The sequence below is a fragment of the Hyperoodon ampullatus genome, assembly GCF_949752795.1.
Source record: "Hyperoodon ampullatus genome assembly, chromosome: X".
Lineage (NCBI taxonomy): Eukaryota > Metazoa > Chordata > Mammalia > Artiodactyla > Ziphiidae > Hyperoodon > Hyperoodon ampullatus.
This window is the reverse complement of record NC_136913.1, coordinates 40,620,817-40,648,436: the sequence shown is the minus strand read 5'-3', so window position 1 is coordinate 40,648,436 and position 27,620 is coordinate 40,620,817. Positions and strand designations below refer to the sequence as shown.

General features: G+C 42.5%; 1 protein-coding gene across 1 annotated transcript in view; it reads left to right on the top strand.

The window, feature by feature from the left end:
* The window catches only part of EFHC2 (EF-hand domain containing 2), a gene marked incomplete at both ends in the record, with an annotated part of 179,715 nt that overhangs the window by 143,180 nt on the left and 8,915 nt on the right, over window positions 1–27,620 (top strand). Inside the window, 6 exon segments of the mRNA XM_079727614.1 lie at window positions 4,243–4,279; window positions 4,282–4,436; window positions 6,165–6,213; window positions 6,217–6,257; window positions 17,551–17,600; window positions 17,603–17,655. Coding sequence (XP_079583740.1) covers window positions 4,243–4,279; window positions 4,282–4,436; window positions 6,165–6,213; window positions 6,217–6,257; window positions 17,551–17,600; window positions 17,603–17,655 — 385 coding nt within the window.

Sequence of the window (27,620 nt, the reverse complement as noted above, 5' to 3'; positions counted from 1 at the left end):
AGAGGGGACGAAGTCTAAGAGAGAGAGCAGAAGAGGGGACACATCATGTCGGGCCTGGTAGGCCATCATGAGGCTTTTGGGTGCAACTTCAGGAGAGATGGCAAGCCCTCAGAGGCTTTTGAACAGAGGCATGATATGATCTGACTTAACGTTTTCACAGGATCATCCTGGCTCCTGCGGTAACATAAAATTCTGTGAAGCAGGTGGTCTTGTCCAATTTCACAGATAAGGAGCAGAGCCTCAGAAAAGTTAAAAATTTACCAAAGTTCCCATTTATTAGCAAAATTGTGGGGCTGCAATTTTAATCCAGGTCTGTGTAATTTGGAAGCTCACATTTTCCCCACTAAACCACACTGCCTCCCAATTGCAAACAGGTTGTGACCCAAGCTGGCGTAGATGATTTTCTTATAGTCTGTGGTGACCTCTTTTTTTCTTTTTTCTCCAGAGTCCCTTGGCTTCTCTGGCGAGGCCACCATGTCACACAACTCCAGGGGACACAATTTATACCATAAGTCTATAAATGTTCTCCCTGGAGGTGGGCAGTACCCAGCCAACATGGCCATATGTAACGGCTTTGTTCTCCAGTGAGATTGAAGAGCTCTGTAAATGGTTTTGAGCTATGGTTAGGCTGGTAGCAAAATCTGGTAAGACATTTGTACTGGCTCCATTTGATCTATCTTTCCATTTCTCCTTCCTCTGACACATATTCTACCAGCTGTCCCTACTACTCTCTGCGGTCTGGCAACACACTAGTCCAGCACTATGCCAGGCTAGGACGTAAGTTATGGGAAGTCAGGGTGTGCTACTCTGTATGGGCAGCTTAGGCCCACAAGTGACAGAAAACCTGAGGGAATGTAGGATGTGAGCAGGTGTGCCTGGCTTCTGATTAGACAAAGTGAAACACATTTTATTTGTTGAATATCAAATTGAAGGAGATGATACAGGGTGCTATCTAACTGTCATTAAAATTGCTGTTTGGTTTAATTTAGGCTCTACCAGATTTTCTTGTAAGCCTTAGGGCCCAAGGCTTAGACTCTTGAGCCCTTGTTTACATTGAAACTAATTTTTTTAGTTTGTTTGAAAGACATTGCTTACACTTTAACAATTCGATATGTAAGAAAATACCCTGAGATTCAGACCTTTAAAATGAAGTTTGGGGGCTTCCTTGGTGGCTCAGTGGTTGAGAGTCCGCCTGCCGATGCAGGGGACACGGGTTCGTGCCCCAGTCCAGGAAGGTCCCACATGCCGCGGAGCGGCTAGGCCTGTGAGCCATGGCCGCTGAGCCTGCATGTCCGGAGCCTGTGCTGCGTGACGGGAGAGGCCACAACAGTGAGAGGCCCGCGTACCACAAAAAAAATAAAATAAAAATAATAATAATAATAAAAATTTTTTAAAAGACATGGAAAGCAGTGGAATACTGAGGTGTTTAAAACCCAGGCATGCAGAACCCAGCAGATATAAACTTTCACTGCAGTGAGGTCAGGATAATTTCAGTTTATCCAATGAAAAGGAAAATAAACTTTTTTTTTAAACATCTTTATTGGAGTATAATTGCTTTACAATGGTGTGTTAGTTTCTGCTTTATAACAAAGTGAATCAGCTATGCATATACATATATCCCCATATCTCCTCCCTCTTGCGTCTCCCTCCCACCCTCCCTATCCCACCCCTCTAGAGGAAAATAAACTTTTATGACCTGGTGGGGCTAGAGTAGGTTTAGTTAAAGGTACGTGGTAAGTTTCTAGTTATTGCTGCGGACGCTCTTTTCCCTCATCCTTGGGAGTGTGCCACTTCTTCTTCATGCCATTTTCTACCCTCAAAAAGAAAAAGATTTCAAATGGGTATTTTTCTGACAATAAAAGTAGTATTTGATAATTATAAAAATTCAGAAAAAGCAGATATTTTATATATAGGTATAAAATCATTTTTATACCTATATATAAAGAAAGCTCAGCAATCAGGGATAATGCTATAGATGTTTTGGTATGTATCCTTCCAGTCTTTTTTTCTGTGCATGTATATGTCAATATGTACCGATATCTTTAGTTTCATTGGGATCATACTACATTTATCAACATAGCATGGATGTCTTTCATACCAATTAATGCCAGTCAACAGCCTACTTTTCATGGTTGCATAGTGTTCAATTCTGTGCATGTGTCATGACTGATTATTCCATGACCAGTGTTGTAAATGAGCCGGGGGCTTCCCTTGGAGTGCTTCCTCCGTGGTCACTTGGCTCTCTGTCAGAGATGGTTGGTGACTCAGGGTTTCTGAAATTACTTTCTCTTACTTATTTATGTGGGTTAGTGATAGCCCTCAAAGCACAGGTCATGGATGGAAAAGGGAATAGAGAGGTCTGTTAAAAAATCAGCTCAAAAGCCACTGCCTTCAGCTTTCCCTGAATGAGCCCCACTCCATGCGGTCACTCTTTCTTCTGTGTCCCAACAGAAGAGGGACAGAATAGTATGCAGGAGCATGGGCTCTGGAGCCAGACTGCAGGGGTTTGCATTCTGACTTCGTGACATTGGACATATTACTTCACATTTCTCTGCCTCAGTGTTCTCATCTGTAAAATGGGGCTAATACTAGTATCTACCTTCTGGGCCAGATGAGATGATCCATGCCAAAAGGACCCAGCAGCACAGGACCTGGCACATAGCAAGAACTCAACAAGGGGTGAGGGTTATTATTATTACTCAGTTCATTCAAGTGGCCCTCCCAGTTAGTAGCTAGGGAGCTCATCTGGATGCCTGGACAGCCCAAATAGATTATAGACTCTGAAAAGTTCAGATGCCAAAGTGACTGCAGTGTCTTCCAGATAGTGAGCCCCCGGCCAATGTTACTGATTGATCCTCTAACCCAAACTGACTTGCTGCAATGGTGGGGTCCTCTTGGTTGAATTTGGCCTCCATTTCCCATTAAAAAAACAAAAGCAAAGCAAAACAAAACAAAAACCCCAGAGACCCTAATAAGTGGATGTAGGTGAAATACAGTTCCTTCAGGTAGGTCAACATCATAGCTGTGGGCTTTCCTACACTCTATCTAAGGAAATTCTTGACCAGAAGAACCTATAGATCTCTTAAATGATAGTGAAAATGACAAGAAATATTTAAAAGAACTAAAAACCATATTATTCCAAAAGACCAGTCTATAACAGAAGAACAAATCTTGTATTCCCTCATTTATTTGGGATTCTTGGGAACTGAATTTTTTTCCGGTAAGTAGATTTTCTAGATGGTGGAAGCTTATTCATTTAACTACCATAACAGTTTGCATTTTAACCATTTTGATGTAATTCTTTCTAATGCCTGTTGCATGGTTTATGGCTTTCATATAGCGAATATATTGAAAACCTGTCAGCCAATTTGTTAAGCTTTGAGGCCTCATTGTGAATGTGTTGCTGTCATTTGTTTTTTTGTTGTTTGTTTGCTCTGCCAAATGATATCAGTGCCATTTGCCTTTTAAAGACTCAGACAACTGTACCTTTACACAGCTCTTTTCACTTTTCACTTTTTTCTCTCACTGGTAGGGTGTGTCAGTTTTTACTTTTTACTACAGAAATGTGCATAATTGCTTTCCCCATCTCCAAAACACCTTTCTAACTTACTGATTTATAAGTTTTGTACCCTGGGAAAACAGAACCCCAAGTCTGTTACTATTTTGTATACAGTAAGGTTAATAGGTATTGAATGAAATCATGTATTTAGTCACAGGATTTTTGACCATTCGAGGACTTTAAGAATTTACTTCCTGGGGCTTCCCTGGTGGCACAGTGGTTGAGAGTCCGCCTGCCGATGCAGGGGACGCGGGTTCGTGCCCCAGTCCAGGAAGATCCCACATGCCGCGGAGTGGCTGGGCCCGTGAGCCATGGCTGCTGAGCCTGCGCGTCCGGAGCCTGTGCTCCGCAACAGGAGAGGCCACAACAGTGAGAGGCCCGCGTACCGCAAAAAAAAAAAAAAAAAAGAATTTACTTCCTGGTTGTAGGCTGTTATGTGGTAGAAGTTTGACTGTGGGCAAAGTGCCATTTTATTTATAAGCTGTTGTGCTTATTGTTTTCCATTCTAGCACGAGTGCCTTCCTGTTGCTCATAGGTAGAGAAATTAAATTAAAGAAAAATAATAACCTGTCTCTAGGCAGCTGGTAAAGTTTTGTAAAATGGGATATGGATATTTTTAATAGAAAGAAAGGTAAAATAGTCTTAGATATAATTTCTTGAGTGTTTTTCCATTTTCTTTACAGAGAAATAATGATGAGTCTGTCGGAAAACTCACAGACTAAGAAGTTATAACCATTGCACGTCACTACCGGGTGCCTGAGGACCCCCGTCCAGATACGAATGTCCTAACTGCACAGGCCCATGAACAGCTCAAGAAAAATACTTTTGAGAATTTTGAAAGACTCATTGCTACCTGTGTATACCAAGATCGGGAAAAGTAAGCTTTTATTTTATTGATTCTAATAAATCATTTACGTTTCTGTGAACCTGACTAATGAAGGAATTTGTATTTTATCAAAAAGGGCAAAAAGAAAATTGACATGTCTTCTCATACTCCACCATGTAGCAAAGCCACCTTAAATCATTTTTGGAGATTAACTGGGTACAGATATTTCATAGTGATGGATGGTGAGCTTTGCTTGTTGATGGAATAGGGGAGGCCCTGTATCTTCAAAAGAATAGGATTGCCCCTTTGCATTTTCTTTTAATTGGTTTCTAGAGGTTTTCAATTGAAGCATAGTAAATCAATGTTAGAAGGTTTAATTCTGAGATGTCGTCTCTTTACATTATTTTAGTGATAAGTGGGATTTTTAAGTGTGACTTTTATAATACACAGAACAGGGGATTTGCGGTAAGCTTTCTATAGAATATCTTTGAAATTATTTCTCCTTGAAGATAATGAAGCTCAGCATAATCTATTTCGAATACATTTATCGTGTTTGCATTGAGTTTTATTAAGTCACTGTTACAAACAACTGGAGCTCCATCTTAATATGTTTTGGTGTTCATCTTATCCACAGACTGATATAGTGAGGGGTGGGTGGAATACTCAACTGGAGTTAGAAAACCTTAGGTCAAACTCTAGCCTCTGATTTTATTACTACAGACCACTGCCATCTCTTTTCCCCATGACCCCCTCCTTCATCCCCAAACCTGAAGTCTGCACCCAAGTGGCTACCTACATACCCTAAATATCTTTGAAGATCCCATAGTTTATTTTAGTTGTGAATATGTGTTTTTTTTTCCTAATCCATAATACACCCTTGTTGAGTTGTTATAAAGATGGTATTTTTCCTTGAATCTTTAAGCTTCTCTGAGCCTCCTGGAGGATGTGTGGCCTGAGCTTTGCATGACCCTGGCCTTGCCTTCCACCCTAGAGGTACCCCTTCCCAGGGTGAGAATTGTGACCCTCCTTCACTAAAAGAACACCTCCTGGGAAAATGGGGCTAGTTGATCAGACAACTCTGAGGTTCTCCAGATCCAACAAGCTCCAATTCTAGACATAAACATTCTCTTATCATTTTATAACCTACTGCAGAGAAAGAAGCCCACTTTCTTTCCTTTTGGTTCTAATTTTGCCTGATGCCTGGAAGAACACTGTCTGAGTCAGAACATTGGACAAGCATTTCTGTGCCCTCAGCAGGCTGGGGAAAATGACTGTTGGGCTGGTCTGGAGAAAAAATTGAGGTGAATGTTAAGGCCCCGGTTGGGGCTTCTAGGTTATAAGGTTTGGATCCAAGGAAAAGACTAGAAAAACACCCTCCAGTCATATAATACTTGTGTTGGAGGCTCTAGATGCCTGTCAGATTAAGAGATGTTTTCAAGTATCAGAATCATTTTTGACTAGTGGTCAAGAATGCAGATCGATTACTTAGAGCAACACTCGTGGCCACAGCCTTAATAGGCTGTACTATCACCAACCAAGAATCTGAATCTTGATGGAAAGACCTTTGTAAGGACAGAATCTAGTGACTTCTGAAATGGAAAAATAGTTGGTGAAATGCAGTATTACTGTTTTTCCTTACTGTGATTCCAGTACCAGTTTTCATACTTATTTCCAGGTGCATGCTTTTAGGACACATCTGTGTTTTCTTTCCTATAGAGTGTAATTGTTACTCAAGAGACACAAAGTATATACAAGCCCATTTACTTTGTTTTAATGCAGGGAAAAATTATTACCCAGCAAAGACATCAAAAGGCTGTGCAGGTCCTCCTGATTACCTTTGAATGATGATCTTCTGGGATCCTTACTCTCCAGGTAAGTGAGAACTCCACCCTCATGGGCAATGTCCTGCATATTTTTGTTTCGGAGACTATTCCTGGTTTTACATCTACCTTTAATTGCCCTTGATTTACCCTTGACCGTTTTTATTTATCACCGATGACACATCTCCATTTAAGTGTTAAAAAGGAAAAATGAGTCATGATTTTGAATGTTAGAGAGCCTATTATGAATTATCATTTTATCTTTTTAACATTAATATATACTTATATGCACACAGATTCTGGGACAAAATGAAAATGTACAACCTCATTGGTTATGAGAGTCTTAGATGTAAAATTTAGGGCAGATTTTTCAAAGCAGTAGTTTCTAGTGGCCACAGACATGCGGTAAGAGCACCTCGTGTTATTAGCACAGAGCTCTGTCCTGCTAGAACACTAGATGTAAAGTGTAGAGATTATGATGTTGCAAAAGGGAAGCACAGTCAACCGCTTTCTGAAACACCTCAGTTCTTGTACTGACCCTGACTCTTGACTTCTGGCACCACCCTCCTAGCCACCCAGACTCTGGTCATCTTTTATGCTTACCATGGCATGACTCCAGCCCCCCCTCTAGCTTACTTATCTTGATAATTCTGATATTTGGGGCTGTGTTCTAGGCATTGTTATCATTGCTTTGAATGCATTACCTCCTTTACTTTGTGAGGACAACTTGGTGAGGTTAGAGCTATTATCCTATCTTACAAGAGGATGCTGAGGTCTATAGAGATAAAATTTTGCCTAAAGTCACGTAGTCTAGAAAAAGAAGAGCTGTGACCTAAGCCCTGAACCTTTAAAATGCACATCTTCTGCTTCTAACCATTTTGAATTATTGTCTACAACTAGCCAGTAGATTAGAATGTCTTGACAGTCCTACCTCCTTTCTACTACTTGCATCTACTCTCTCCCCTCCATTCCCGCCATTTTCACTCTTGTTCTGACCCACCTTTCTTCTTGACTGTTGCAGGGCTTCCACATTGGTCTTTCTTCTAACGGCCTCTAAATTTTTAAATCCATCTTTACATTCTTGCAGCTAAGTACCTTCTAAGAGCGAGAATATCATAGTGTCACTCTTCTACTCATAAGCCTTCTGTACCATTTCTTTGTTCTCTAAGGAATGACCAAACTCCTTAGCTTTGAGCTCCTTCTCCCCCTTCTCCATTGTGGGGCTTAGGGTTGTCACTAGGGCATTATTCTCAAGCAGGGGCTGGAGTGGGGAGTCCTCATCTGAGACAAAAATAGAAACAAAAGGAAGCAGACAAAACTAAATCCCATGTGGGAGACCTAGAGTCCAAGGTATCAGGAGGGGAATCAAGAAGAGGCCAATTCAGTTGGATGTGTGTATATGCATTGGATTGACCTGGGGTTATCTTCTAGACTACCAGCTCTATTTGCTTTCATTTGCTAGCAGCAGTATGAGGGATAAGTAGGCCATCCCGGTGTAAAGGACCTGAGATGAAATAGGCAGGGTTAGGAGCCCGGTTTCTCCACAGTTATCACATTCCCAAAGCTCGTCTTCTCATTCCCAACAGTCCAGCCAAATGGCTCGTTTAGCATTTCACATGTATTCCTCCTGCATTCCCACTTTTTTGCCTTCTCTCTTGCTGTTTCTTCAGTAGGAACTAGCTTCCAATTTTCTTCACCCGCTGAAAGCTTGTTCTTTACGACCCATTTCAAATAGCACCGTATCCATGAAGCCCTCTTGGATTTGCTTGCCTGGCAGTGATTATCTCCTCCTGAGGATTCTCACAGCACTATTTATGTTTCTTTTTTTGTCTCTTACCTTGTAATGAAGACTTGTGACTAGACATTTGATCCACTTAGATACAGAGACCTGCTTCTAACCTGTTTGATTTACTGCCTAAAAATAAGCAGTAGCTTGTCACATCTTGACAGTTTTACCCCTACCTTGTCTCCTATACTCTTTGAATCTACTTGCTAGCTGTGTAATCTTGTGCAAGATTTTTGACCTGCCTGAACCCCAGATTCCTTACCTCTAGAATGAGATAACACTACCTACTTCCTCACGGTTCTCAGAGTGACTTGAGATAACATACATAAATTCCCCAGTGCCATAGCACCTGGTACTAAGTACTGACTGGGGACTAGGAGAGGAGTTTCCATCAGGGACCATAGACCACACACTCTGACTTAGAAATGAACTGGAAGAGACCTGCATCCTTCCACATAGAGGAAGCCTTGTTTTTAAACAGTTGGATCTGAATGCCTTTCACACATTAAGCTGTCTTCTAGTCAGGAAGCTGCGGATGTTTATTAGATTATCTCTTGATGGCCTCGAGGATGAGTTGTACTGGAAAGTCCAGTAATGTGGGAGCGTGGCCTCCGGGGGACCTAGATGTTTCCTATCCAGCACTGAGGCCACCAAGTCATCATCCTCTCATCCTCTCAGCAGACTGTTTTGTCTTTGCCTTGACGATTTGACATTAAAGGCAGAAAGACGATTCCCCAACTCGTTGCGAAGCCGGTTCAGTCTCAGATCATATCCGCCTCTGAGCCCGGCTTAGCTCCGAGGAGGTCATCCCTCTGAGCCGCTAAGCAGTCTAACTTTGCCTCTAATTGTGCACTGACCCTGCTCCACACTCAGGGGAAACTTCAGACTAATCAGATTAGAAAATGTCTCATTCCCATTCCCCTCTCTCTCCAATATGCCCTGCCACGATTTGGGTCACATGCTTGGTGTTTTGCATCATCTCCGCAGATTCCTTTCAAAGACTGCCCTAATTCCTAATGGGCCCATCAGCCTGCAGCTTACATTTATATTCTGCATTCTTATTGTTCCCCACAGACTCCACAGGGCTTTCCAGAGCCTTGACCAGACTCTCTTTCTACACAGCCCTCCTGTGGCACGCTAAGCCAGAGCCCCTCTGACGTCTGCAGTCTCCCGTGGGAGACAGGCCCAGAGTCTGTTGACTTGGTTCAGCACACACTCTGCCCAGGGGCAGTTTTACCTGCCTTGGGATGGAGCTGGGCTGCTGCTGTGTGAATTCAGATCAGGAGACGAAAACCTATGTGGCTAAAGATTCGGATGATTTCTTTCACCCACTCCAGCTTGTTGTCACCTGTGAATTTCTCCTGACCCGGCATGTGGGTACGAAGATTTCCCGTCTACTCCATTTCCATTTTTCTTGTGATTCAGTTAGGTCTTTTCCTTATGAGCAGAAGTCCTGCTGGAATCAGCACTTCAAAATCTCTTCACATCTGGTTACCCAGCCCCTGTCAGTTTGTGCTGTGGTAGCTGGTATGAGGTCACTTTACTTGCCAAACGAAGTCAGAAGTCATTTCACTAATGCACAGAGCATCAGACTTAAATGTTCGATGTAGTGGTAGCTACTACCCATTCATAATAGGAGTGGCACTCTGTATTGACATAGTGCCTAGGGCCCTAGAATATTTTGTAAATCCTTGAGCACATTAAAAGGTACATTTTAGTGGATGGTAGGCATGATACCTCATTTCATGAGTGCAAACGTTGAGGTATAAGGAGACTCTCACTCAAAGAGCTTGCTTCAGGCCTGAATGGATCTCTAATGGAATTAAAATGACAGCTCCCTAAGATACCCTAAACCTTTGTTTCTATCTGAGCTCCTAGGGGTAGGAACGATATCTCATTCACCTTTGCAGTCCCGGAGACTTGTCCTGTGCTGGTACACTGGGCAGCGGGGAGAAACACGTGGGCTTGATTTCTACCAGAGCTGCTTCTGAAGTCCAGCCCTACTGTCTTCTGCCCAGGTGATCCCTGTAAATGGAGTCAACCCCTCTCCGCCTTCATTAGGGTATTAATATTTCCCCTGTACTAGTAAGCAAGAAATCCTGGTTCTCAAACCATAAGAGGTAGAGAGTATTCTGAGGTCATTCCATACTGTGTTCCTGATGGGACTGGGGAGTAAAGAGGCAGCCTCCTCCCCTAATTGTAGCCTTCCGAATTGGGACTTGGAATAGCTGGAAATTCAAGCGCGACTCTTTCCCCAGCAGCTCTGCCCCAAGCTAGTCTTTTACAGCTGTCTTTGGGCTCCATGGAATGCCTTAGAACTGGCCTCCCAAGAGAGCTGGTGCCTCATCCAGAAATATCAGTTAAAATGGAAAAAGTTAACAGGGCTTTAAAATCATCTCATTATACTCTACCCAGCCTCTCCCTCTGCCCCCGTCCCAGAGGCATGGTTGGGGCTCAAGTGATTTCACCCAACAATACGTGGCAGTGAAGCTGAGGGGCAAGGGTTGAACCATGTGCTTGCTAATGTTGCAGAGTGTTTGGTGCACTGGGAAGTTTTCAGAGAGAAACCCTCTTCTGTCCCTCTCCTTCTCTCTCTCTCTCTCTCTCTCTCTCTCTCTCACTCACACACACACACACACACACACACACACACACACACAGATGCTTTCTACCTTTTCAAATATAAGGTGATTTGGTCCCTAAGGAGATCTGTGCTGGGCTCACAATTGGAATTTAGAGGCCTGGCGATTTGAGATCACAGGAGTTAACTCATTGGCAACTTGGGCAGTGCCATCTTGCCGACTCCTAAGTTTTTGTGACCAACCGGCTAGGGTGGCCTAGAGCTCCACTTTTTTTCCTTAAGTGTCTGGTCTTTAAGACTCTCACCAGGTGTTTCAGTGTGCACCCCTGGGTTTGTTGGGTAATGAACTGAAACCACACACAACCAAGTGAGTCAAAAATGTGTCTTCACTACCCTCCCTCCCTTTCAGCCCTGGTCCTGCCGCCAGCCCATTCCCCTAAGTTATGAGATGGCCTTTGCGGCAGAGGGGGACCCATGTTACTCTTCAGCAGAATACAGCTGCTGTGCCTATTACCTCCACAGATGGTGGAAATAAAGCAGATCAGGATTATTCCCCGCAGCAAGGAGATGGATGGCTTCTGCGGTTTTCAAGCCATTCATCATTTTTGGGAGGGGGACCAGGAGCACCTGTCAAATGACACGTTAGACTCACTTCTTAGAACTCCCACCTAGCAAGGCATTGGGAAGCCTGCTTGCGGTTCATTATTATCTAGAGGAGAACCAGAGAAATTGCCTTCCCTCCCTCTTCTTCCACAAACATGTCCTTTAGTTTGTGTAGGGAAGGAAATGGTGGCTTGCCCAAGTATCAAAGGGAAAGAAGAATTTATGGAGGTTTTAGGAAAACACTTTAGCACTGTGAGCTGGGACTTTAAAGTAAGGAGGCTGACTTTTTAACAAGCATCGACACACTTAAAAGCCAGAATTAGTGTTGCCCTTTAGGGCAGTCCCCCTGGAAGGCTGTGCGCTGATTCCAACAATGTCGCCATAGAAAGCTCTTCTTTGGAATTGCCTTCACAGCCTTTTCAAAAGAATTTCCTCCAGAGTGGCAAATCTTTGTCCTTTGACCATGAATCAGAGTCTAAGCAAGAGTCAAATGTCATTTGGCAAGGAGCAAAGTAGGGGATTCAGGTGGAGAACCAGGATGCTAACATTTTTGATCAGAAGCACAGCACGACCCTGAAGTAAGGAGATCCATTTTCTATACGATTCATAGGCTTTTCCAAAATACTTTGAAAGGACGGAGAGGATTTGGTGAATGATTACCTGTAGTCATGAGGCAGGAGGGACGGCTGGGGAGATAGTATTCAGGGGAAATTGACCTACTTGTCCTCACTCCCCTAATAGTCAAGCGTTCCTCTCTCTCCAAACTGCTCCCTCTCGGCTCCTTCTCCAACCTGGACTGTTTTTAGAGCTGCAGCACTCCTTTGTATCCTAGTCTTTTCTCTCTCACAACCTCATCTAACAGTAGCGTATAGTAGATACAGTGTATAGTAACAAATGAGGGCGTGAAAAATCTCACTGTATCAGTGGTCCAGGGGGAGGAAGCTCTGTGCTGAGCTTTGGAGCATGGAGGAAAACCGGGACATGGTCCCAATGAGTGGTGCTCCTGCCTTGCCAAGTCTGACTTGTATGAGTTTACCACCTTGGAAAGCACGCTTCAAGGTCTCTCATGTGCTTTTTACACTTCTTACATTTTTATTTATGTCAAACGGATACATGCTTTATAGTAAGAAAAAAAAATCAAATCATTCTAAAAAGCTTATTCCGACAACAGCAGTTTCCAGCCACATCTCTCCCCACCTCCCAGACCCGTTCTCAAGAAACAGCCTTTCAGTCCTTCTAGCTGTTTCTGCAGACCTTTAAATAGCATGTACGTACTGCTATTTCTGGATTTCTCATTTTTAGATACTGCTACTACTTCCTGTTACGATGCTTGAGAATTTAGCATAATATTGATTCCCATTACTGGTGTTCTTTCTGGATGCTCTTAGGATCGTCTCTTTATTCCTGGTGTTCTGGAAGTTCATGATGGGGCTTGTGTGTGTGTGTGTGTGTGTGTGTGTGTGTGTGTGTGTGTGTCTGTATATAGATTCATCGTGCTTAACAATTTATGGGCCCTTCCGGTCTGGAGACTCTGTCCTTTGGCTCTGATAAATTTTCCATTAATTTTAAAATAATTTCCTTTCCTCCATTTTTATTTTTCTCTTGTGAGAACTCCTATCATTAAGATTTTGGCTCTCTTGAATTTGGATCTTTCTCTCCCCAATTTTTCTTTGTCATTGTGATGTCCTTACTAAGGGGTTTCCTCAACTTTACATTCCACCCTTCTTCTGCATCTAGTTACTACTATCATGTTTTTTTATTCCAAGAGAACACTTTTGGTTCCTATTTTTAGTCTTCTGTTCCTTTTTCGTGGTTGTAATATATCCTCTTATCTCACATCTTTCCCTCTGCTACCTGAATTAACTTTGTTGCTTGACACCTTTTTTTTTTTTTTCCTGTTGCCGTTTTGACTTCTGTCCTTAATGTTGGAAGCTTTTGGGGTGGGTCTTGTTGATTAGTGGGTTTCACTGCATGAGTCATCTCCTAGCCTACATTTTCATTAGGTACTCCCCAGAAGCCACAGTTTGGGGCCATTCAGAGTATTGAGAGGAGAATCCTATCTTCTGTGGGGCTAGGAGGGAGGGTGGGATAGGGGAAAGGAAGAGAATTTAAGTATGGCCACTGGTGTTCTGGAAACAGAAAAGGAGAAGGAAGGGGGCTGAGAGACCCAAGTTCAGTGTAGTGTGTAATGTTCTTCTCTACCCTCCATTATGCTTCCTCTCCCCAAGACTAGAACGGCTTTTGTTGAATTTCTCTGGAGAACAAGCCTCACTCCCCTGTAGGGAAGAGTACAGTGTACAAGGAGATACTTGAGGGTTCAGCTGCTCTTGCTTTATTTAGGCTTTCAAACAGTCCTTGTTTTCCGACCCCCACTGTATCCCTGCCTTTATTGGCACCTGGAGTCTGTAATTGCTGAGCCTCTCAGAAGTTTTGTGGGCCACACTGGCTAATCTTTAAGTGCCCCCTGCTTCTGCCATGGACATTTCAAATTCAGCTTCCCTTCCTCAGCTCTGCCGAGCCAGTTACCAATCCTTAGTCTGATTTCCATCTTGCAAACGATTTTGAAATCTCTTGTCCACTGTTGCCTTGTTTTCCAGCTATCTTTGCTATTGGGGGTTATCACCTATTTTTATTTCTTTGTTGTCATTTTGGTGAGATTTTGGTGGGAAAGGGAGATAAATATTTGTGAGTGACCCATCATGATTTACTGCAACTCTATCCACTTCCCAAGAGCAAAGAATTCTTCCAAGAAGCATTGGCTAATTTTATCCCTTTTAATTGAAAGATTCTTTGTTCTTTTCTCCCTTGCTCCTTTTGGGGGGATTCCCATATCCATTGAAATCCTCCAAGACAGAACTGAAAAGAGAAACTTGGAGTATTTTACCACATTAACTCAACTCTTCCCTGAGGCCTGGCTTTGGGACTTTGGAAAGATTAAATCTTTCAAACATTTTTCCTCAGAAAGATTTTATACATCATTTCTAAGCTGTGTACTCTTTCATTTACAGCTTTTGATCCTTCCCGAATATCATTTGATTCAGGAATATCCTTCCCAAATATCTTTTGAGATGGGTAAATGGTTAGATGTGTTGAGTCTGACATATCATGAGTTGGGCAGGAAAGAGTGCTGGGGGCCCAGGGTTGACAGGTGAGCATAAGTAAATATAAGACGGATTGGTAAGGAGGTCTGATAATAAGACTTCCAGTGGTGACTTCCAGAAGTTTTCCTGTACCATTCAGTGCCATCATCCAGGGCAAATGCAGACTTAGGCATGGGGACTTGGTTAGGTAAGAGGAACTGCAGGAAGGCCTTTCTGAGGCCTTTGAATTGAGACTTTGGAATTGAGACTTTCCAGACAAAGGAACCAGAAGGTGCAAATGCCTTGCATTGCTGGGAACGATCTTGGTATGCTCAGAGAGCAAGAAGAAAGCTGGTGTACCTGGAACATTGTGAACAGGAGAGAGTTTTCAGAGGAGGTCAGAGAGGTCAGCAGGGACCAGATTATGTGCAGTTTTATAAACCCTGGTAAGGAGTTCAGCTTGCGTTCTAAGTGGATTAGAAAGCCATTGCACAGTTGTAAACAAGGAAGTAATTGATCAGATCCATGTTTTAGAAAGATCATTCTGGTGGAGGATGGTTTGCAGCAAGGTAAGAGTAGAAGCAACAAGACCAAGATACAAAAGCTATTCCTGTAATCCAGGTGAGAGATGATGGTGGCTTGGAATTAGTGAATAGTAGAAAATATGGAGAGAAAGAGACTTGTGATATGCTATGGTGGTAGAACCTACAGGATTGGTTAGTGGACTGTGTATGAGGGATGGTGTAATTCTAAATCTGTTTGGTAGTCTTTTGACTGGTTCCCAAATTACTAGGATATTATACTTCTGAAACCTCTAGGATTCATTACGTGCCTCCTGTCATTGATGTGATGGGAATTTACCAACAATTAAATTCTGTATTGTAGGAACAGATGAAGAAATTTTGTTCATTGGGGATCTCATTCAGTCTTCCAGTCTGGTGGCTTTAAATATCATCTATATGCTAATGACTCCCATACTTCTATCTCTAACTCAAACATCTTCCCTGAACTACAGACTCATATACCCAACTGCTCACTTCCCATCAAAATGTAACACATCCAAAACCAAGCTCCCAATCTTTCCTCCCAACCTGTAGCTCCTGCAGTCCTTCCCATCTCAGTTCGGGCAACTCTGTTTTTCCAGCTGCTCAAGCAAAACCCTGGGAGTTGTCCTGAATCCGTTCCTATTCGTTCTCCCCCTCGCCTCCCCTACACACTATATACAATCCTTCAGGAGTCTTACACTCAAAATATATTCAGGCTTCACTAATCCTCACTGCCCTCCCTCCACTGCCACCACTGTCACCTAAGCCACCATTATCTCTTGTCCGGATTACTGCAGAAGACCGCTAACTGCCCTTGCCACTTTGGCCTTGCCCCTACATTGTAGTTGCAATATATCAGCTAGAGTGATCTTCAGAAAATATAACTTAGATCTGGTAACTGTTCTGTACAAAATACTCCAATGGCTCTTAGTTGTCCTTAGTATGAAAGTCAAAGGCCCTCCATGATCTCATTCTGTGACCTCAGCTCCTATTCAGAGTATTAGGGAATACTTTTCTTTGAGGCACCATGCTAAAGGAGTTTCTTACAAAATATCTTTACTTGATTGAGTTTTAGTTCTTCTCCCTAAACACATGCAAATAAAAGACATAATGGTCCTGCATTTTGGCTACAAATATTTCCATAAACAGAACATGTCCTTTCAAGGAGTTCAAATGATGAGTGAGCCAAAATTCAAAGGATAAACAGTGGTAGGGGGCAGCATATTGGAGTTGTATCCCAGAATCCTTGGCCAAAGAAAATGTACACAAAAGAATGACTGAATTCCCTTTCCCCTCTTCTGATCACTCTGTTTATTCTACTTTGTTTAGCTTAATGAGTCTATGTAACTTCATCATGTAACATTTAATTTATTGCTGCTAATTGTTATTAGTTTATAAATATGAGCTATTATTTTCTTAATGCTTTGATTAAAAAAAAGAGAAAAGCCTTTTGACTGATTATGAATAGGTTTTTTTTTCCTGTTTCTGTTATCACTGAGTTTTCTTATAATTAATTATCCTCTGTTCATCCTAGCAGTAGTAACTTTGCGCACCTCACTTGCTGGTTGGAGGGGCGTGTTGAGTTAGAGGTCCTGAGAGAAGGGCAGGAGCCTGGAGCAGGGTGCTCGTAACAGTGCCTTAGTGACCACCTTTGTCTTTTTCTTCAAAAACTCGTGTTACGTAACCAGTATGTGTTTAGCCTTAGAAATTGCCAGAGGTGGTCAAATTCAGAATAGAAAAATAGCATTGAGGTATTACAGTAAGAAATATTTTGTTTGTGTTTAGGTCATTATAACAATTGTCTTGAAATTTTGGGGTCTTAATTGCCAAAACTCTCTTATGGTTAAGGATAAATTTATGTCAATTTCCATAATTAGGAAATAGCAGTCAAACAGATTAGTTATTTTTGACCTATAGTTTTATGGTGCAGGGTAATCATTTGTTGTTGTTTTTTTTTCAAAATGAAAATGGGCTTAATATTTTCTGATTATGAATTTAAAACAATTCAGATGATACAGAAAAGTCTAAAGAAAAAGCAAAAATTATACTCTCTCTTGCTACAGATAGCTGTTCTTAATAATTCCGTGTATTGTTGCTAGACTTTTTAAATGTTGTTTTGTACAAATATAAACCTAAAGTGAGACCATAACTCTACATTCTATTTTATAACCTCCTTTCCACTCAACAATATATTATTAACACATTTCCATGACAACATATATGGATCTACATAACCCCTTTTAATGGCTACATGATAAATGATTAAAGTGCCTTTTATTTTTCCTAAAAATATATTAGTAGACAAAATGAATCTAGGCTTGCTTTAAAGATTTAAAAGGCATACAATTTAAGAAAAATGAAGACATTTTAAAAATTTTACTGACATAGTATCAACCTGTTAAACTAAGAGGAGCTTCAATACTGTTAACAGAATATAACAATGGTCTTAGCTGCTGAATAAATTAATTTGTTTCTGTGGCAACTGCAACAAGTATTTGTTGAACACCTACTATGTGCCAGCATTGATCTAGGTCCTGGGGATACTTTGGTGAATTAGATGTGTGAGGTTTCTGCTCTCAAAGAATTTACATTCTGGAGGGTTAGAAACAGAAAACAAGGTAATAAGAAATAAGAAAAATATCAGTATTGAAGCACATCTAGTAGTATGTTTTCATGGTGGATTTAAGCTGACAGTTTGGTCCTGAAATCTGCAGATTGAGTCAAATCATATGTTATAATTATATTTTTAGGTTTGAAGACAGTGAAAATCAAATAAATTACGAGTCATTTTTCTGTGCCCTGACTGGAGAGTGAATCCGATGCCTGAATTGGAAGCAGTATGGTACATTAAAGAGGTAAAAGTAACACCTGTTTTAAAAACCAGCTGTGGCTACCTCCCTTGCATTTTTAATATCCTTTATCTTAAAATTATTTTTCAATGTAAAATAGTAACATCAGTGCTTTTGGAAAGAGCACTATATATTTCTGGGTATTTGTGTTAAAGTCTAATTCACTTTCCATACTGAATGAACATCTGCTGTATAAGAGCGTGATTTTTCTTATGCAGCTGAATGTTTTTTAACCCAAGTCGTATCCAATTATATGGAAAATAGGATAATAGGTTACAGCTATAAATAGATACAAACACTGTTATCAAGGGATTCTGGTAATATCATCATAAGCTACAAGAGCAAGTCTCAAATAGTGCATATGTCAAGAATCCCCAGTGTATTTGCGGCTGTGCACGCAGGTTTGCCTTGGGTGAAACATTATAGTATGGAGATGTATATTTCATAGTGGGGCCAAATTTAAAATAAAAATTCAGTAGAAAAATGCTTGGTTAGGGAAAACAGAGTTCATGTGATCGGATGATGCTCTCAACATTCTGGAATTGTCTGAATTCTCTAAGATCTCTTTGGACCAATTGTCTTTAAGGAGTGGGTGGGTGGGTGGTGGTTTGTTTATATTTTAACATGCTGCAGAAATTGATTTTCTTGGGAAAGTCCCTTGATAAAGCAAATGTCATGTGGTTGATACTCCCAGAAAGGAGGCATTTATTCCTCCCGGTCTCTGATGACCAGCTCATTCTGGCCTGAACTGGTCTAGTGCCCTTGGGGAGTTCCCTCAGGCATGCAGCTACTCTGGAGTGTCAGGCAGCCTTAGAACTTCCAGATGATTGGGAGACACTGGTGGCCTTTGGAGTCAAACAGAGCTGGGGTTGAATTCTGGCTCTGCCACTTACGTAGCTGAGTGACTTTGGGGCAGTTACTTAACTCATTCATTTATAAATTTAATTCTCAGACAAATCATGTTTAAGTATCCATTCTCAGAAGTTTCTATGCTCTGCGCTGGGGTCTAGAGACAGTCATTATTGCTACCTTAAGGAGGGTTGGGGGGCACAGGAAGTCTTAGGGGAGGTGATGCTTGAAATTTCAGTGATGAATAGTAAGAGCTAGGTAGGAAAAGTGGCATGGTATGCCCAGAGGCATTCCCAACAGAGGCTCTAGGGCATGGGACGACAGGGCTCTTGTGCAGAACCGGAAAGAATTGGTGTGGCTGGGATGGAGGCACAGAGGGAGGAGTGGAGATGAATGAAGCTGGAGACACCTGCATGGGTGAGGTCTGAGTATCGTCCTACAAAGTCTGCAGACCGTGGACAAATTTCAGGGAAGAGGGTGACATGATCAGGTATGCCCTTTAAAGGGAGCTTGCTCTGGTTGGGTGGTGGGTAGGTTGGAGAGAGGACAAGGAGACAAGTAGACCCCGTAGGAGGCTCTTGACGACCCTTCGGCACCATAACAACAGCAAACACTTTAAAGCATTTACTATGTGTCAAGCACTGTTCTAAGACCTCAAAATCTATTCGCTCATTTAATCCTCAGAGCAACTTTCTGAGGGTAGATACTTTTTTTTTGGTAACATCTTTATTGGAGTATAATTGCTTTACAATGGTGTGTTAGTTTCTGCTTTATAACAAAGTGAATCAGTTATACATATACATATGCTCCCATGTCCCTTCCCTCTTGCGTCTCCCTCCCTCCCACCCTCCCTATCCCACCCCTCGAGGCGGCCACAAAGCACCGAGCTGATCTCCCTGCGCTATACAGCTGCCTCCCACCAGCCATCCATTTCACGTTTGGTAGTGTATATATGTGCATGCCACTCTCCCACCCTGTCACAGTAGATACTTTTATCATTCCCATTTTAGAGATGAGGAAGTTAGGGGAACAGCCAGGGTATGGTAGAGTTAGAATTTTAACTCAGGTCTGTTTTACTGCAAAGCATGAAAAAGGAAAAAATCATTTAAATACAATCGTATTGAAGATATTGGATTTAATTAACTAAAGTCCAAGATACTCTCACAAAAACAAATAAATACTGTCATTTGGTAACCTTTTAATTCTTATCCATGCAAATATGTAATTTTTACATGTAAAAAGAACAATGATAGATGGAGATTATATTCCACCTTTTCATTCAATGTTACAGTATTCTGTGTTGGATATCATCCATTTGTCCCATTGGGACTTTTCTCCAACCCCATCTACCCTGCTCTTCTGAATCCTAGACAGCTGATCTTTGTGGGCTTCATCAATGGGACCCCTAGCCCTCTGGCCTCCAGTTGGGGGAGCCAATGGGACGCACCAGCAGGAGAGTGGAGGGTGGGACGAGACAGAAGTCATCTCCCTCCCTGACAGTCACAAGAGATTGACTGCCTCCTCCTGCCCAGGGCCACAGTACCTGTCTGGAGGGTCTCTCCACATAGCTGTCTACTCCAGGCTCTGGCAGCCACCCTCACGTGCCCCTTCAGCCCCAGGTGGTGGCAACAGTCCCTGGGGGTCTGGAGGATCCCTTGTTGCTTTTCCTAAACACTTGCCACAACTTTGTAAATAGTCTCTTTATTAAACTCTTCTCAATTTACACAGTTTGCATATGTCCGCTATTTCTTCTGGGATCCTGAAAGATACACATACTTATTTTTGCTAGTTAGCAACGGCCTTTGTTGTGTTTTTTTCCTTACTTCCTCCTTCTCTCCTTTTCCATTCCACCCAATCCACCACCCAAATGTTTACCTATGGGTTGGGGGTTTCATCATTTCATGCACAAAAATATAATCATACCACAGGCATTTATCTGCAGTGTGTTTTTCTTAATAGTACACCATGGGATATTTCTCTAGTTTAATATGTGTAGACCTAGGCCATTCTTTAATACTGTAGTATGAATATGGAATCATTTATTCATCCATTTCTCTATTGATAGGCATTCAAGTTATTTTTACATTTTTGCCTTTGAAAACATGTGGTATCTTGTTACTTGAATTTTTATTTTCCTGATGACTATTGAGCTTGAATGAAATTTAATTACCTTTTGGTAGTACAACCTACAGTAAGAAAGACATTTTTCCCTAGCAACCCAGCATGCACATATACAATGGCCCAAACGTCTCATGAAACAATACTATTCTAACTGCATGTGATGATGTGTGATTTTTTTTCTTTCCTTTCTCTTTTCTTTTCTCTCCTCCCGCCTTCTTTCTTTCTTTTGAATGTAGTCCATTACCCACTAAATTGACTTAAGGACCTACAAAAGGATCACCACCCATGTTGGAAGAGGAGTCAGTGCATGGAAAGGCCAGAGATCCACTTTCCCTTTAGCCACCCCTCCCCCATTTCATCTCTTACCTACTCTATCAACTGGGGCAGTTACTGAGCCACGGACCTCAGGTTCTTTAGAGAGATAGTGTAGAGCAGAAGGTCTGGAATCACATGAAGCTGAACTCAAATCCTTAGCTCTATGATTGACTCACTGGGTGACTGTGTAAGTTATTCAACCTTTCACATTGCCCCATTTCAAAAATGGAGATAAAAGTAGTGCTTCTGTCAGGTTGCTTGTAAGGATTGAATTGATACACGTGAGACACTTATCACCGTACCTGTCCCATAGTAACGGCTTAAATGTTAGCTATTACTGTTGTTCGTAAAATGGAGATGTCTTACGTCCTCAAATCAGTGGGCTGGGCCTGGAGGAGTCAACTTCCAAGACTAAGATCAGTGATTCTATCGTTAAATGTAAGAGTTAGAACAGCTACAGAACAGCAGTGTAGCATGAGATAGGGCCTGTGCTTTAGCAGTAAGTCAGCTCTTTCAACTGCTACTCATTTATGGGGAGAAGAACTTTAGTGTTAGGGTCTCTTGTCAATTCTGATGACCAAGCCTAGAAGCAGTTCAGTCTGTGGGAGACATTTGGATGGGGCCGTCCTTTTACAGCCATTTTTTTTAAGAAAAGAAAGAACATAGTTATAAAATGGTACCTGATCAATTTAACCAATTATGAGAACTTAACTAAATTCCAGAGTCTGAAGCACTCTGGTACTCCTGAGCTTGCTCTCGTTCCATTAAAGAGGATACAAGATAGCTTGGGAATGGTATCAGTGAGTCTGTAATCTATGTGAAAATATTTAGTGTGAATGGGTTGAGTGTAATTTTGCATAGTTCAGAGAATAGAATGAGTAATGAAAAGTATAGTATCTCCTGAACCATATAAGTGTACTTAAATGTTAATATCTAATAATGCCCTGACACACTCTGGGTCAGAGCCTGTCACAGGTTGGGTTCTCCAGGAAGCAGATGGAGTTTAATGTGCAGTATATTTAATTGGGAGTGTCCTTGGGATCAATACCTGTGGAAGGGAGGGGAGGGACATAGGAGTGGGCAGAGGGAGAAGTTGAGCTTCGATGCAGGTCCAAAGACAGCCTTGGCTAGTCTAAAGGGAACCCTGGATCTAGAATGGCCTTTCAGAGCTGTCCTGAGTTGGGCCAAAATGGCCTGGACTTTATCCCTGTGGGTTGGTTTAGAAAGGGGTATGACCTGGGGTAATGTGGCTCTTTGCAGCCAAGACAGCTCTGTAGCTGAGGTAATCCCTGAAGGGGTCTCCCAGCAACTGGGCCACCAAGTCCTTCCTCAAGGGGATCCTGGATGGTATATCATGTCTTGGCAACCAACCACTCTTGATTATTCTTGGTATGAACTGGAGGCCTGGACTGTGGCACAGCCTTCTCCACACACCTGCTCCTCTATTATTGTCTGAGCTTTCACCCGTGGCAGGGATCTGAGAAGAAAGTGGTTATGCCAGAAGAGGCCGTGATTGTGGCAGAAGAGGAAGTGGTAGAGGAGTTGGACCAGGTGCGTAGGTCTGTGGGGCCCAGTTGGGCAAACAAAACCTCTCACTTTGAGCTTTGGGGATTGCCAACACTCAGGGAGTCTGCTGTAGCCCAAAAATCATATGTGGGACTTCAGGACAAGATCCACCAGGTTGTGAAAGTGACCCGGCCTTGAATGTGACGTGACAGATTAAAGTTCTGTTGAGAACAAGGAATGGCAGGCTGAGCTCCCGTGTGGAAGTGTGGCCCAGGTGGAAGCCAGCAGTGGGGCGGCTGCGTGCTTCCTCCAGTGTATGAGCTGGACAAGCTGTCTCTGGCTGAAGTTCCAGAAGTTACCAGCCTCCACTCGGAACCTGGGTATCCTTACTCTTGGGCTGAATGTTGTCCTCAACAGTCTCTCTTCCATGAACTAGGGATCTTACTCAAAAATGAAAAGAGACTGCTTAGCTGATGAAAGCTGAGCAGGTCTCAGTACTAGATTCAACACCAGTTCCGTTTGCATCAGCATTAATGGATAGGATGAATGGTAGGGGTGGAGATTTGGGACAGCTTCCCTAGCTTGATTAACTACAGTGAATGGAAGCAGGAATGGACAAAAAAAAAAAAAAAAGAGGAACAGGACCATGGGCTTTAGCCAACCACAGGTTGAGTAGGGGCATGGTCCAGTACACAGTACTTGGGATTGGAAGGGCCGCACCTCAGGGAGTTCTAGCAGGGAGTCTCTCCAAAACACGGAGCACAGTGATGGGGAATCCTGAAGTTAGCACTATTCAGCAACCAGAGGGGGCCAGTCAGCAGGCTTGAACCAAGCCTTCAGCCGCGACCAGGGGACAGAGCAGGCTGAGTCCCTATACCACTGAGGTTCTAGCAGGAGACACACGGCCCACTCAGAGGAGTCGGGATATGGATTTAATGCAGGGACTCTTGACAGAGGAGAGGGTAGGGTTAAGGGAACCGATCAGGGCAGTGGAGTGCCCAGGGCCTAGCTAGAGTGGGAAGCCTTTACCATCCCTGGGTCTGGAGAAGCAGGGAGGGACTGGTATTACTGGAGCCCAGTGGAGGAACGTGGTTGGGCAGGGAGGGAGCAGGGAGAGGGGAAGTGGAATCAATACCGTGAACTCTCGCTGCCTCCCATTGGCTGGACCCATTTGGAAGCCAGAGAACCAAGGAAGCTCGAGAAGTGATGCAGTCCACAGAGGTCAGTCTCCCAGGGCAGAGAGCTTGGTGAGAAGGGCAAAAAATGGATCTTGAGGGGCAAATGGAGGATGAGCCAGTACAGTCTGTTACCAGAGTAAAGACTTGGGCTCCAGTGAGCAAACCTCACACCCAGCTTTTAAGACTAACAGCTCCTGAAGCTGGGTCTACTGGATGTTAGGACTGGTCCCTCTGACTCCGATGGGGCTCCACCTACATGTGATTGTTACATGGCATCAACTCGTAGGCCTGGGGATCAACAACAAAGAAGCAGAATTCACAGAGAGGACTGTGGTTGTAGCGAGTCCAGCTTTGATTTGGTGAGAGGTTTCCCTGTGTGGATGGGTGGAAGCTGACTGTCACCCTCCAGGATTGCTGACTGTGGCCTGTAGCCTGTATTCTCAGGAGCTCCCTTGGCCGGGCCTCTGCCATGCCTCCACTGCAGCCCATGGTGAGCCACTGGGGCTGTCATTTAATTCTCACTCCATTATGTGACTATCTGTGGTCTCAGCATGTTGCCCTGGTGCTGTCACGGCCTAGAGACCCCAATTCCATTCTATTGTGCTTGCTCACAGATGGTAGCTGTAAAACTGGCAAAAGAGGTCCCGCTGTTTAGAGCCTGCCTGGTTAATCTCAGAAGTCACGTTTTAAAAAAATAACACTAAATCGGTTCTCATATAAACTTTATAACTTGCACTGTGTGACTGGCATCTTATCCTTTGACGTTTCTGAGAAAAATTGGATGTGGCTTCATTTTACGAGCACTAGAACTGCAGAAGCATTAACAATTGGCTCTAAAGTTTCCTCTGGTCACAACAGGATGCTATATAGCCTTGGCACTGAGGAGTAGGGGACGGTGGGGTACACCTTGGGATATATCTTTGGGCACCCCACTTGTCGAGGATCTCCTTTTGGTATTTAGAGGGTGGAACACCCTGTGACATTTTATTGTCCCAACCATTTTGTGAGAATAAGTATCATTCCCAATTTATAGATAGGAAGCTGAGACTCAAAGGCATTCCTAAAGGTCAAGATTATATAGTTAGGGGCTAGTGCCAACTCTTTAAGTAAGCGAAGTTATGTCTAATATTTCAAGTTGAATTTAACAGTTGAAATAAAAGATTATTAATCATTCTCATAAGACTTAAAAAAATAACTGGTAAACACATACTGATTACGTAACACAAAGCAGTGACCTAGTAGGAAACTTCCAGAATCTACTGTGATTTAAAGGGTTGGATGATGTCTACTTGAATTGTATGAATAAGACTATCGCTAAAGCTAAAAAATATCCATGTCTCCTTGAAAACTTTTCTTGCCCCGTAATGCAATTTCAAGGAAAGATTTCTTGTTTAAAAGTTACAACTGTGTTTTAGCTGCAGTCACACAGATGACAACTCTACTGAAGCTTTGTCTAGGGCAAAGAGAAGCAATTGTGAAATATTGGCATTACAGTAAAGACAGAAATGGATAGGCACATAAGCAAATCTCCTGGTTTTGAGCTTTTCCTTATGTCATCAGAATGCTCTTGATTATCTCAACAAGTATCTGTAAAATTTCTTCCCCAAATTAATTTCAATTTGATTTTACTGAAATTTAATTGTTTTTATGATTTCTGTCAACTTAATTTGATTATTTCCAAGGTCATGTCAACCTAGTAGAAGGAAGAAAATCCAAGAAAACCACAATTTCAATTCCATACACAGTACTGGATTTTTCTACAAATTCATGGATAAAAACTTCCTTTTTTTGATTGAGCAGAGGGGGAGTAACAGAGTGAAATCACTAACATGACTCTATCAGCCTTACATTTGGGACGAATAAAAATAACCTTGTTTCAGTGAAGCGTGGAATTTAATTGGCTCCCGATCTTTTCCCCTCATGCATCTGGTGGCCAGTACTACAGTAGAAAATTTTAAACTAGAAGGAGACATAATCCAATTAAATTTCCTTTTAAAAATGTCAAAGCAAATAAATCCAGGGCCTATGAGCTCACACACAGCTTTGCTGTTCTCACTGGGCAGCTGCTGTTTACTGGGTTTCCATCCAGTGCCATCTTTGCTTCCCATTTCAAGGATATGTGGTTTTACAGATCGGCAGCTACATTTTTTTTCACCATTGATGAATAAGTAATTTATTGCCAACTTCTCTGACATCTTAAGTAGCTCTAGTGACAGCCAGATTGAAAGCTGTCATGGGGCCCTCTTGCAGACAATGATTTCCAGCCATTTTAGAGTCATGATTTTGCATTATTGCTGAATTTCACTCTGCATTTCATAGTTCTTCCTTCTTCCAGAAAATGCTACGTGGCACATGCTGTTTATGCTCCAGATTAAACTGAATTTTGTTTTGAGATTTGGGTACTGTCTCTGGAATTACCTGGAAGTTACATTGGAGACTTTGGATCCATCCACAGTTTGTCAAGAAGTTGCTTTGTTCCGAGCTATACTGTGACTTTCATAGACATTTTATTAATTTTTAAAAATGCAAAATTGCATAGAATCTTTGACTTCCTCTGGAAGCTGACTCGGAGACAAGGATTTGAGTATAAATAGTTTTTTGGACGAAGTGAAGGGAATAACTAGCAAGGGAGTAGGGAAGTGAGAAATAGAAGAGAAGGAGTTAATACAGGGCATATTATCAAACCAGTAAAAATGTGAATGACCGGAGCATAATGCCTCTGGGAAACACAGGGTTCCAGTGGCTGATAGGTACCTCAGCGTTATCCCATCCATCAACTCCTGTCATTGTTTGAGAGCTGCTCCTGAAGTGGGTGAAAATAATGAATTCCCAGGCACTTGTGGCATGTTACAGGGACAGCCAAATCAGGCCTCAGAGGCCAAAGGGAAGGTCTCAGGAGAAGGAATGCAGGTGCTGATGGCTGGAAGTTAGGTTGGTGTGCACCAAAGTGGAAAGGGTGAGAGGATCAGGAGAGGTGCAGGCAGAACCTGATACACACAGATATTTAAGATTCTGATCATGCACCTTTAGGCCGGGTGTTTTACAGAAATACAAGCAGGCTCGTCCTCGTCTAGAACAGGAGGGATTGACTGCTGTGGATGAGCTCACCTGTTATAAAATCACCATGCAGTTATTTCCGCTTAAAATTTATGTGCACTGCTGGGAAACAACATGATCTGGAGTTTTCTTCGAATTTTGTAGTGTGGGATGAATAAAAGGTCAGTGAGGACAAAGAATATTTTAACTCACTGCCCAGTCATAAATATTATGTAACGTTTGGAGCATTTGCAGATTTATTAGAACAATTAGGCAGTGGTAGTGAGGGGATTTCTCATGTTAGCAAAGACCTCTTTATTTTACAAAGAGATTGGCCATGTGATTCCTTTAGGTGGACCCAATTACAGGCAAAATTATGAGGAAGATACATTTTCCCTCTACTTTACTGATGCCCCATCCCCCTGAGTTTCTTAACTCTTATCTCCTGCTTCCTCCTTCCTTTAGATCCCAATTTGATTCCTGTTAGTTCATTTAAACGAGTACCTGTGAAAATCTCCCTAAAACTGGGGGCTAGCTATAATTCTGGTACCAAGTCCAGTGTGTATTTTTCCCCCATACCAAGCAATTCTCAACAGCAGCTGAGTGTCCTGCAAGTCAACTCAGTTCTGGCACTATCTACCTGGAGATAACCTCAGATCCCACAGGTGATGGGCTCAGTTCCACAAGACTACCTCCCCTCCTTCAGATGCCATTCACAAGTCCAGATTGTCGCCTGTGCTTCTGACCAACTGGCTGTGGATTGAAGGTTCCCATGACCTCCTCCTTCGGAGGAGCTGCTCATAGGACTCAGAGAAACGCTTTACTTACTAGATAACCTGTTTATTATAAAAGGATATAACTCAGGAACAGCCAGATGGTAGAGATGCATAGGGCAAGGTATGGTGGAAAGGGCACAGAGCTTCCATGCCCTCCCTGGGCTCACCACTCTCCCCACATCTCCACGTG